At 48.1% G+C, this 13,110-nt stretch overlaps 1 protein-coding gene across 1 annotated transcript in view; it reads right to left on the bottom strand.

Moving 5' to 3' along the window:
- NID2 (nidogen 2) overlaps positions 1-13,110 on the bottom strand; it is a 63,673-nt gene that overhangs the window by 29,882 nt on the left and 20,681 nt on the right. Inside the window, 4 exon segments of the mRNA XM_014462816.1 lie at positions 1,265-1,495; positions 2,782-2,982; positions 4,610-4,855; positions 5,285-5,434. Of these exon segments, the coding sequence (XP_014318302.1) occupies positions 1,265-1,495; positions 2,782-2,982; positions 4,610-4,855; positions 5,285-5,434 (828 nt within the window).

Raw genomic sequence — 13,110 nt, 5'->3', positions numbered from 1 at the left:
CTCACTTCTGTTCCATTGATCTGTATGTCTAGCCTTATGGCTGGTTCCGACTATACAGATCAATGTCTTGATTACTCTAAGTTTGAACTCAGGAAGTATGAATTCTCCAATTTTGTTGTTCTTTTTCAAGATGATTTTGGCTCTTGTGGGTTCCTTAAGTTTCCATATGAATTTTAGGATCAACTTGTCAGTTTCTCAAAACATACACACACACACACACACACACACACACAAAACCAGCTGACAGAAGTGTGTTGAATCTATAGGTCAATTTAGGAAGTATTGCAATCTTTATAATACTATGTTTTTTATTTGTGAGCATGGAATATTTTCCCATTCATTCAGATCTTCAATTTTTTTTCAAAAATGTTTTATAGTTTTCAATGTAGACATATTGTGTTTTTAAAAGTTTATAATTTAATCCTAAGTATTTTATTATTTTTGGAATGGAATTGTTTCCCTAACTTCCTTTCAGTTTACTCATTACTACTATATTGATCTTGTATCCTGCAACCTTGCTGAATTCGCTTATTAGTTCTAATAGTTTTTTAATGTGAATTCCTTAGATTTTTTTCTACATATAAGAACATGCTATATAAGAATACAGATCATTTTACTTCTTCCTTTCCAGTGTCTCATTTTCTTGACTAATAGCCCTGGCTAGAACTCACAGAACCATATTGAAGAGAAGAGCAAACATCCTTGGCTTGTTCCTGATCTTATAGGGAAAGCATCCAGTCTTTCCTCATTAAGTATGGTGTTAACTGTAGGTTTTTCATACATGTCAGCTCTATTTTGTTTTGTTTTTTGGGGGGGCACTGGATTTTTGTCCCACCTTTAAGTTTTAGCTAAATTGTCTCTTCCTTAGGGACATCTTTCCTGAACCTCCAGACCAGGCTAAAAGCACCCTGTACTTATCACAATTACAGCAACTACCTGCCAGCATCACTCTCCCTCCTAACGTGGCCCCAGCTTGTTCACAGTTGCATCCCCAGTACAGGTTGGTGCTCACAATTATTGCTACAAACCAGCTTCACATACGATGCTCTATTCCTGAGCTTGGCAAGGATATTGTTCTGAAAATTCCATTTCTGCCTCTGTCTCCACCTCAAGGACAGGACCTGCTTTATTCAGAACCAGCACATAACACAGACCCTGGCTCAGCAGCCTTTAGGAACCTCTGTGAATCATTCTGAGGCGACCCAAAAAGGTATGAAGAAAGGTTACATGTAACTTTGCCCAAGAACAAAAAAGGAAGCTATACCTTCGACAGGGCCAATTTCACTGGTCACAGCAAACCTAAGCACTCTTTCCTCATCACTGTACAAGGCCAAGGCCCGGTCCACAGTCAGCTGCCGGGTGGCGGGGGTGCCCAGGGCTCTGGGGGCGTGCCTGCACGCCTGGTACGTGATGTTCTGTTGGAGGTGGTAGGACAGTGTGCGGTTGATGGCACCAGAGGTGAGAGAGTAGTCTCTGGAACTTGTGGAGGTCACAGCTGCAACAGACAGAGGCAAACTGGTAAGTTTGAAAAATATTAAATACAGAGAATTTCACATAGAGTATGTTTTTATACACTTAGATTTTTTTTAATCTAATTCCTGGGACATGTTCGGTTGGGAAGTACCTGAGTTTACATAGAAACCTGCAAGGCAATCCCCAGAACCTGAGCTGACACAGAGCCAGAGTGCTGAGAGGGAGGAGGTCCAGTCACTGCTTGTTGCTATGTGAAGAGTAAGTGCTACTATGTGCCAGACCAAGAGGTGAGCCCTGTGATCGTGGGAAGAGCCTTATAAAGGTTAAGTAGTCGTCGAAGATGCAAGGCTGGCATGTGGCAGAGCTGGAATGGAATTCAAGTCCACCTGACTCTACGCCCCACGATTTTAGCCAGTCCGTCCTCTACATCACACAGGTGATGGCTTCCAACCCCCTGCGCCTGAGTAAGTCTGCAGGGCTCCAGGGAAAGGAAGGGGTCATTTCTCTCAATCTGAGTCCCAAGTCAGGAGCGCAGGTCAGTTATCTGGACACCCACTATTCTGTGTACAGTCCAGGTCTCAGCAGCCATTCTCTTCCCTGCATCTCTTGCCCGGCATCCAGTCCTCACCCAGTAAGAGGAGCAAGAGCCAAGGGAAGGCACAACCCAAGCAAACTGCCGTGTTGCAGGGCAGCAGCTGGGATTGGCAGTGTCCTGCATTCGGGTGGTGTTTTACAAAGACCTCGCTTTACACATCTCTCCCACGAAGTGGGACAGAAAAGGCGTTGTTATTCTCATTCTAAAGATGAGACAATAGGCTCTCGGATGATGGCCTTTTCCCCATCTATTTTAAGTGGCAAATCCAGGATACACTATCTTCTGACTCCAAACCTGGCATTAATTTTACAACACTGCAGCATGCCTGTGACTTTGAAGCAGGCTGAAATAAGGATATAGGATGAGTCTCAATTCCAATCATCAATATTTTGACATGGCACAGAGAGTAAATGGTTAAAAACTATATATAATTATAGCATCGCTACCCATCAAAGTTGTTATTAATGACATTATTATTATTTGAAAGTGCTGGGTAGGAACATTAAGATCCTTGTGTATAGCAGCTGACACCCTGCTCACTTACACTATAAATTTGATATTAACAACAAAAATAATAAAAACGACATTAAGCTTATTTTATGTGCCACACACTAGTCTAAGGACATTCCATGTAGTAACACTTAATCTCCATAACTACCTTGGGAGATATGTACTATTCCCATTTTACAGATGTGAAGACCGGTTACGCATACCTGCGTCCGAGTAGTGATAAAGCTCCTTGTAGGGAGCCATGTGGGCTGTGAAACCTGCTGGGATATAAGGCACCTGGCCTTGAATGTTGGTCTTAATGATCAGATAGTCCTCTGGGTCAAGCCCCTCAGCAACTTGAGTGATTCGAACCCTCTCCTTTCCTGGGTAGAAAGTAACTTCCATGTCATGGGTAAATGTAGCACCTGGAGGGGGTGAAAAAAATCAGTACAGAGATGAAAAGAGGCCTTGCATCTTCTCGTAATAATTACCAGTGCATACGTCCTCCTCCCAATTTCCACTGCTGATGGAGAGGGGGCCTAAGGAGATCACGTGACACCCAAGACTAAGTGCTGCCAGCTGTCGATTACAACAGCTCCTCAACTTCTCTCTTACAGCGTGTGTTGTTATCCTGCCACATCTCACACCATTTCTTTTTGTAGGAGCTTATTTTCCATGAGAAATAAACTCCTGGAAACATCACTGACCGTTCTCTTCCCAAGGGTGCCCAAATTAGCAAAAACAAACTAACAAACAAAACAGGATACCCTGTTACACTTCAATTTCAGATAAATAATGAATATGTTTTCTTTTATCTCTTTAAAAAAATTTTTAAATATATTTTATTGATTTTTTACAGAGAGAAAGGGAGAGGGATAGAGAGTTAGAAACATCGATCAGCTGCCTCCTGCACGATTCCTACTGGGTATGTGCCCGCAACCAAGATACATGCCCTTGGCCGGAATCGAACCTGGGACCCTTGAGTCTGCAGGCCGACGCTCTATCCACTGAGCCAAACTGGTTAGGGCATGAATATGTTTTTAGCATAAGCATGTCCCACACAATATTTGGGGAATGTTTATATTAAGTTATTAAAATTATTTATTGTTTATCTGAAATTCAAATGTAACTGGGTATACTGTATTATATTTATCTACTTTTGACTCAAGGTTTTAGTCAAACCCTTATTAAGAGCAAGATCCTCTAATAGCTGTTGAGCTCTACAGCTGGAGGTGGGAGGGGGGACTTTTCTCTCAGCACTTTCTGTGCAATAAGATAATTCTACCAGGAAACAAGCTTTTTCAGGTGGAGAGCAGAGAAGCCAAAAATTACCCTTTCCACTCTCGCTATCACAGGGTGGTCCTTACACCAGCACGAGCATCGCCTGGGAGCTTGTTGGGAAAACCAAATCAGACCCCACCTGAGCCTACTGAACGAGAAGCTGCTTTTTCACAAGGACCCCAGGGGATCTGCGTGCTGGATAACGTCTGAGCAGCTCTGGTCTCTACGCTTACAGGTCAGGGTGGTGGGGGCAGGAGAAGAAGAAAGGCATGCCCTTTCCCATGAAGTTCTACCATCTCCAGGTGCCCCATTGTTACCATCTGTGCCTCCCTATTGGAAAGATCTGTGCATAACAACTCAATTAAAAAAAGCCTGACCAACAAGCTTCAACAAATGGGGGCGAGAAGACACAATGCCCAAATGGAATCATTCCATTTGTCAGGACAACGTGGAGGAAGCCACAGTGAGCCAGGGTAGCTCAATGCTCCAGTAGTTCCTTCCATCTTCCACTTATTCTGCCCATTAAAACAAGAGGGCCATTGGTGCCACCCAAAATAAAGGAATTGGAGCAGATGCCATTTAGAAGAAATCACTGTCTTTCAAAAACAGTCCTGCGAGGTCAAACCATCCCCAGCTACCTCCAGACAGGAAACTACACACCTGTGGCTCTGGGACACTGAGGAGGCAAATCCTCTTCCACTGACTAAGAATCCAAGGAGCAATGCCACCAAAGCCACAGTGACCGCTGGCCCTCTCAGAGGCCCTGCTTACCTGTGAAGCTGAAGCCGTTCTCAAAGCCTGGTTTCTCTAAAGCGAAGAGCCAGCCAAACAGGCCTCCGATGGGTGTGAGGGGGAGAAGGGCCTGGGCGGCGGGCTGTGGGATGTGGCTGATGGCTGTGTAGGCTCTGCCATCATTGCTCACAATGTAAGCATGCAGGTCCACGTCCGTGAAGGTCACGGGGGTGTGGTCCACGAGGAGGTGGCCATTCACCTTCCCATTGACCCGATGAGGTGCCCCTGAAAAACAGCAAGACCACCATCCAGGCTGGGGAGGGGCCCACAGAAAACATAATCCCACTGCAGCCCCCCAAACTCAATCATTAGCCATCTCCATGATTCCCCGAATCAACCAATTATCCATCTCAGTATGAAATACACCTGTCTTTGACCTCTTTTCTCCCATCATCCCTCTCTCCCATCCACTTTGACTCTAATGAGCTGGCAAAAAGGAGGAAACATTTCTAGTTAATACCCAAATTGGGACATCAGCCCAAACATGTTCATTCCTCAAACAGTCACTGAGCATCTGCGAGTTGCTAGGGCTTCGGTTCAGGTAGCAGAGGTACAAGGTCTACAAACAGAGCTCCCAGTGGCAGCTAGACATGAGCAAGTGGCAGCAATAGACACGGAGCAGCCCCCAGCCCTAATCATGCTGGCACGCCTCACCTCTCGGCAGACAGTGCTCCCCATTTCCGTTAAACTGGGACTGGCAGTGGCAGCAGAAGCCGGTGGCGTAGTCAGTGCAGAAGGCGTTCCGGGAGCATGCTTGGTGGTTGTGTTCACAGGTCTCCTTGTTGGGAGTTCTGTACAAGAAGTCTGGAAAGTCAAACAAACCTGCATTAAAGGACTAGGCGACCCCAGTATCCTTGATGCTGCCAGCTTTGTCGTGGATACCGTATCTGCTCTGTAACATCAGTTTAGATTGTAACAAACACATGGGCATTGATGTTTAAGAGACAGGAATAACATTCAACGCAGGGGGATTAACTTGCTTGGTCTTCTGGCGAGAACGGCGGCTGACGCCTGAGGGCTTCCACCTGGTCTCATTGCCAGGCTGGTGAGGCAGCATGAGCTGCGCACTCTGCTTGGAGTAACAGACAGCCCACCAGTAAGAACGTGTTAGGATGAACTGTACAAAACTGCCAACTTGGGGGTCAAACATGGCCAAAGATCAGCAATTTTGGTTCAACCTGATAGTAAGGATCCCCTGAGAGGAAGACAAAAGAGAGAAACAAATGTCGTTTTTATGCCTAACCATTCATTCTTCTCTTCTTTTAGGTGACCCTGAACTTAAAGAGAATAGCCTATAGCTTGTCTCACTACCCAGAAAAAAAATTTTTTTTTGAGGAGAAGGGCTTAAAGAACACACAGCTCCCTTAAGGAAAGTGTGTGGGAGAAGATGGAGGGAAAGACCTGGGAATCCATCCAGCTGTTAAATGCTCTGAGCCTTTGCAAAGTTTCTTGTGAAACAAGCAGGACTTCATGCGGTAGTAGAGCCTGGCCACCACCACAGTCTCCTAGGAAGCCACAGTAGGCCTGGGTAAAAACAAGCTTCCAAGTGCTGCCAAGAAATAAAGGAATTGGAGCAAACGCCATCGATCATAAAGGAAATGGTCAAGGAGGTGAGATGTGGCTGGGGGTGGGCACTGATGGACAAGAGAAGGCTTTCTCGCCGACACTGGGGATGATGCCAATCCTAAGCATAGACACCAGGAGGCCAAGGGGCTGTGCACACCTCTGCTCCTGCATCCCCAGGAGCTGGTATTGGGTAGTGACTCTGGAGCATGCTGACCAAAGGGAAGGCACAGAACTCTAGTGCTAGACTGATGCTGCTGTGAGGAGCCAGCTCCTGGGGAAGACAGACACCCTAGTTTAGGTAGTTGTGTCCCAGGTCTAGGTCTAGAAAGGAGGGAATGAGAGGGGAAGCAAGATGATGAAAAAAAATCAATATTTGTCCAGTATTCCAGCAGAGAACAGAAACAAAGAAACCAGTGGGGGGAAGATGTAGCACTGTATATGTCACAATATCCTATATAATAAAAGGCTAATATGCAAATTGTCCCCTTGGAGTTTTACAGACTGGGAGTTCAACCACTCTCTATGACATGCGCTGACCACCAGGGGGTGGTGCAGAATGAAGGAAGGACCCAGCTGGCAGCCAGCAGCCAGGGTAGGAAGGCCCTGGCCGGTAGCCAGAAGGCCCCGATCGATTGGCCCTGATCGCTGGCCAGGCCTAGGGACCCTACCTGTGCACAAATTTCATGCACTGGACCTCTAGTAGTTCCATAAAGACTTGTACCCACCAGGCAGAACAAAGTTAACACTGAACTAGTGCTTAATGTATGCCAGACACTATCCTATGAACTTGAACTCTTAATTTCCATAGAGCAGGGGACAATTTTGATCCCTGTTTCATAGATGAACAAACTGAGGTACAGGTTAAAGTGACCTTCCTGAAGTCACAGGGGCAGGAGATGGCAGAGCTGGGTTTGAACTCAGGAAGTCTGGCCCAGGATTCTATTACCCTTCCAGGGAAGCCTGGTCCATTCATCATGAGAGCGGGTTAAGGATCTGATCAGGGGTCTGGGGTTAGTCAGCGGAGGCTTCAGCAAGGAAGGTTTGAGCCATCAGGCTTAATGGCAGAAGACAGAAGAGATTATCCAATGGGTATCATAGCACCCTGGGAAAACACAGGTAAGAGGAAGTGAGAGTAGGAGCAGGAGCTTTTGGACAGCATGTGAGTGCTGCTTAGATTCCTGAGAATGCAGCAAGCTGAGGGGGTGGCAGCACAGACTCTTGACTTCAGGGGAACATCTGACTGGGAAACTAGTGAGAAGGAAGTTGGTGACTCAAGATTTGGGACAGGGCCTACATGACATAGCTGAGAAATCCCAGCCTGATAAAAATAAAAAATAAGGCACACTAACCCTGAACAGTTTTTAAAACAGAAAAGTGACAAAAATTCAAGACAGAATGATAAAAATTATTCTAAGAGGCTCCTGTGAGGGAAGCTATATATCATTGTCTACCTTTGGTTTAAGAAAGGAGATAAAACCCTAGTTGAAGTAAAAAGAAATGAATGTGGCTTGGGTGTGTCAAAGTCTGTTTTCTCCAGCTCAAAGTTACAACTAAGTGCAAAGAAGTGGCACCTGGAGGGACTGGCACACTTGTGAGTGTGCTCACGGCCTGGGCTGCCATCCAGACTCTCCCTCTAGAACCCAAGGGAAGAGTGGGGGCAGGGGGGAGGGTCCCAAGCTCTAGAGCTTACCCCACCATGGCTCAGGCGGCTGGGGGAAACTACGGAAAGGCAGTCTCTCCGTTTCCTCATCTCTGAAATCGGGATGACACTTCTTCTCACACCTCATTGCAGAAATCATGTTTTCTAAGTTAATATACTCTGAGCACCAAGGTCTAAAAGCAATCTCATGCAGGTCTGAAGTGTAGTCATTTTCAGGAAATTCAGTTCAAAATAAAACTAAACTCTAACACTGCTCTGCCCCAAATTAAGGAAATTATGGATCTGTGTTATATGCCCCCTGTTTGTTTTGTTGTGAAGACTTGTTCTCCAACTTGTTTCCCATTCTAAGAGTGGATTATGAAACAGGGAGAGAAGGGATGGAGGAGGACTACAGATATGGAGAATTAGATTAATTTAACTAAAAAATTAGCTGTAGGCATGGCTTTTACATAGGTAAAAAGAGAGGCACAGCCATGCAGCCAGCAACGTACAGAGACAACTGTGCAAATTTAAGCTGACTAGCATGTAGGCTATCCTACTTAATAAAGAGGGAATATGCTAATTGACCCTCACACCGTCACAAAGATGGTGGCGCCCATAGCCAATAAGAAGGGAATATGCTAATTGACTGCCCCACCCTCAAAGGTGGCAGTGCCCACAGCCAATAAGGAGGGAATATGCTAATTGACTGCCCTGCCCTCAAAGATGGCAGTGCCCACAGCCACAAGTTGGGGGTGACCAGGATGGCAGGGAAGGGCAGTTGGGGGCGACCGGGCCAACAGGGGAGGGCAGTTGGAGGCAACCAGGTTGGCAGGGGAGCAGTTAGGCATCAATCAGGCTGGCAGGGGAGTGGTTAGGGACAATCAGGCAGGCAGGCAGGCAAGTGGTTGGGAGCCAGCAGTCCTGGATTGTGAGTCGGACATCCCCTGAGTGATCCCAGATTGGAGAGGGTGTAGGCTGGGCTGAGGGACACCCCCCCAGTGCACGAATTTTGTGCACCGGGCCTCAAGTCTCTATAAAAGCCTAAGCAACCATTATGACCGGCCAGTAGCTATGACATGCACTGACCACCAAGGGGGCAGATGCTCAATCCAGGAGCTGCCACTGGTGGTCAGTGTGCTCCCACAGCCAACTTCCCACAGTCCATCCCCCGAGCCAGCTGGCCAACCTGGAAGATGCGGTCCCTCCCTCCAGCCAGCCAACTTCCCATGGTCCCTTCCCCTGGCTGGCCAGCCAGCCCCGATCGGGACTGGGCAAGACAGACCGAGGGACCCCACCTGTGCATAAATTTGTTCATCAGGCCTCTAGTATTTTTCTAACAATGAAAAATAATGATTAGGCTTCCAGGAAAGGCTATTATGAGACAAACTATGGGTTAAATTAGTTATTGGTAAGCTGGCCTGGGGAGTCTTTTTAAATTTGGTGTGTGTGAGGAATAGTGCATTCTCAAGATGGAATTCACTGAACCAAGTACTGCGTTACAAGCTTAGCCTTCCAGCCCCAGGATAGCCACACCAGGGCATGCAAATAGGTTTGCCCCTATTCAGGGGGCATGTAAGGCTTGCTTTTGGGGCCCCTTTTCCATGCCTGCCTTCACACACAGGTGTACTCACTTCACACAGGGCCGGCTTGCTAGATGAAAAGTAAATGCTTGTTGCAATATTCATTCAATAATTCAACAAATATTTATTGAGCACTCACTATGGGCCTGGTGCTGGTCTAGGACTTAGGGCTGTAGCAGTGGGGGAAAAGAATGTATTCCTGTCCTGAGCTTACAATCTCCTAGGCAGGAGTCAACAGACAGGTAAATTACTCAGTATGGAGGATTGTGTCAAGAGCTGTGCAAAAACTTAACTCAGGGAAGGGGGAAGATGGATTTGCTCCTTTAAATGTCAGGCCTCTGGAGAAGGCGGCCTTAGGGCAGAGGCCTAGAGGAGGGGACAGTGGAGGCTGGACAGCCCGTCTGTCAGGTGGGTGGGGCTGTGGGAGGACAGAGGAGAGAGGTAACCCTGCAGGTCTCCCAGGACCTCTAGGTCACAGGGAGGATGGGACTTTAGGCTGAGTGAGCTGGAAAGCCGCTGGAGGGTTTTCAGCAGAAGAGTGACATGATCTGACTTCAGCAACCTCGGGCAGGAGTGGTGCCTTAGTAGTAGGAAGTGCTGGTGGTGAGGAGGAGAAGGGACCAGACCCGGAATATCTGACGGTGGAGTTGACAGGGTCTGCTGGTGGATGGAGTGGAGGGACAGAGCGAGGAGAGAGGAGAGAGGGGTAATGTGAGAGAGGAGAGAGAGGTAGCAGAGAGGGGAGAGACAGAGAGGAGTCCACAGGGTGTCCACGTCTTGCTGACTTACTGTGACAGAGAGACCGAGGAGCAGGTTTGTGGGAGATCAGTTCCAGCAGCAGCTTTGAGCAGGGAAGTGCCAACCCAGCTCTGACAGGGACTTACCCCTCGCCCAGGCGCTATTCCACCAATTCAGAGGGAGCTGCATTTCTCCTGTGGACTCCGAATTGCAGCAGAATCACCTGGGTCAGTGGTCGGCAAACTGCGGCTCGGCAAACAGCAGCTCGAGAGCCACATGCGGCTCTTTGGTTTCTTGAGTGTGGCTCTTCCACAAAATACCGACTTCTGCGCATGGGCCACGAAGTTTTAATCGCACTGTATGTGCGCGCCCGCACGTGGTATTTTGTGGAAGAGCCACACTCAAGGGGCCAAAAAGCTGCATGTGGCTCGCGAGCCCCGGTTTGCCGACCACGGACTTGGGTACCTGTTAAAAAGGCAAATTCCCAGAGCACACCTCAGACCTACCAACTCAGATCCTCTATGGGTGGGTCTTGGGAATCTGAGCCTCAGTACTCCCCACTGATGATAATGTTCAGGGTATTCACAAATGTTCCATTTCTGAGCTAGAGGATGCTCATTAATGTTGATCATCTGATCAACTAGCAGCTCCCGGGGCGTGTGGGATTTCAGGGAAGCTCTCCCATTCACTCCTGGCCAGCTGAGAAGCCCATCTCAGTGCTTGTGGCCCACTTAGGCCCAGATCCACAAGCAAGCAGTGTGAGGACCCTTTAATGGAGGTAACCCGAAGCCTAGAGGCCAGCTGCCTTCCCTGATGAAGGGCGATAAACGTGGTCCTACATGCACCTCTCTATCAGGGCAAGAAAAGCCAAGCTTCTGGCTAATGTGACTTCTCCAATTCCTATGGGAATTGCAGGTGCTTCAAAGATGCTGAACTACTTGAAGGGGTGGAATCAGCGTCTGGATCCCAGCTGGATAAGATGTGAGCATCTCAAGAAAAAGTGGCATATTTTTCTTGTTCAGTGGTTATTTATATGCCCTTTACATCATACTTTCCAATGTATCTGCACACACTTCTTCCAATTCTGGTAAGGAGATATTGTCCCCATTTTACAGATAAGAAAACCGAGGCCCACGGCGATTACATGATATTCTGGCTCTACATCCCATGTCTTTCCATTACACCGGTAGTACTCGAGTGTGGGCTTTACAATCACCAGGGACCCTGGTTTTAAAATGCAGATTCTGGTTCAGAAGCTAGAGGCCGGGCATGGAAATCAGCGCTTTAAACAAGGGCGTCATGTGCAAGTGGACTAGAGCCCCCGCTGTGAGAAGCAGTTTTTATTCCACGGCTTCCTCTCTCCTGAAGTTACAGCAGCAGGCTGTCTTCCAGACCCTCTGGGGACCCCCTCTCAGCTCCTGACCTGGAGGCACCATGACCGAGACAGGTGCTGGCATTTTAGGACAGGGCTGGAGGTGGAGGCCGGCCAGGTGTGTGTGAATGAGTTCAGTTTACAAAGGCTTTGTTAACTGAGGGTTGCTCAAGGAATCTTAACGAGAGGATTTTTAAATCCTTATTTTTTCCATTTAATGCTTTTTTACTCTTCTCATACCCTTGATAGAAAGAAAAATAGGATGAGGATGCCTAAGAGGGACAGAAAGCACAGGTGCTGCCCAAGTCCTTGACACTTATCTTAATTGGGGTTTTTTTCACAAAAACGGAAAACTTCTCCTCACTTGCTCGGCTCCACCCTTCAATCTTCATTTTCCCAAAACACTTAAGCACTTGTCTTCAGCCCTGGGCCTGCCCCTTCACTCTGGGCTCTGGCCCAGCCACGTGGGAGGCGGGCAAACGCCGAGGCACAGACCGAGTTCATTGTGCGAACATGAGGGGGATGGAGGGCTTTCTGCGTGGGGCTGCCCCAGGCAGCTGGAGTGACTTTTTTATTTTTTTAAAAATACAGTTTTATTGATTTTAGAGAGGAAGGAAGACGGAGAGAGAGATAGAAACATCAATGACGGAGAATCATTGAATGGCTGAATCACAGGGGATCGAGCCCACAAACCGGGCATGTACCCTGACCAGGAATCGAACCTGACTTCCTGGTTCATAGGTTGATGCTCAACTATTGAGCCATCGTGGTCGGGCGGGAGTGACTTTTTTAAAGGAGTTCTGCTCCCCCCAGGAAAAGGACCCGCCTTTCCACAGCTGTCAGACTTTGCTAAGTTTCCCCAGCTCCCAGAATGACAGACTAGTGAGAAAAACTACATCCGAATTTATAACAAAAAATGGTGGCATGCTTTTTCCTCCAGTTTACATGTTTGTTTATTTTCGATGAATGTGTACAGTGCACAGTGATGCTGTCCGGCCAACCGTTATTAGGCCCCTGGCTGGGGCGGGGCGTTTACATCCACTGTCATGAACCAGCAGGCTCTCCCATGCTGGTCTCACTGACCCTCCGCAGCCGGGAGGTGCCCCCAGAGAGGGGCCTTCCTGCTGGGAAGCTGGATTGGGCCTTGGAGCCTGCTCCAAGGCATCCCAGGGTAGAAGCTGCATGAGCAACGCATCCCTGCAGCCTTCCCCAAGGCCAAAAGTAGGGCTGGACTAGAAGCCACAGGGAAATCCCGTCACACCTGGGCTTTCCCCGCATGGCTGCCATCTTAGGAGAAACAAGAAGGCCCCACAACGGAGCAGCAATGCCTGAGGTGTCCGAAAGCCAGGTGTCCCGCCTCCTTTCTCATTCATCACACAGCCTGAGGTTCGACTAAACTCCTCAGGGCACCACCTCAGCAGGCTTAAGACGCCCATAGTCAATGTCGCCTCTGCTACCCACATGCAGGCAGTCCCCACTCTAGTCAGCGGTTGCCCTCACTGGCAGCTCCTCTCTCTCTCTCTCTCTCATGCCCACCCCCTCCATTCACTCACATACTGTCTCTCCGTGTCCACCTCCACAC

The sequence above is a fragment of the Myotis lucifugus genome, unplaced genomic scaffold (genome assembly GCF_000147115.1).
Source record: "Myotis lucifugus unplaced genomic scaffold, Myoluc2.0 scaffold_191, whole genome shotgun sequence".
Classification (NCBI taxonomy): Eukaryota; Metazoa; Chordata; class Mammalia; order Chiroptera; family Vespertilionidae; genus Myotis; species Myotis lucifugus.
This window is presented reverse-complemented; position numbering and strand designations above follow the sequence as displayed.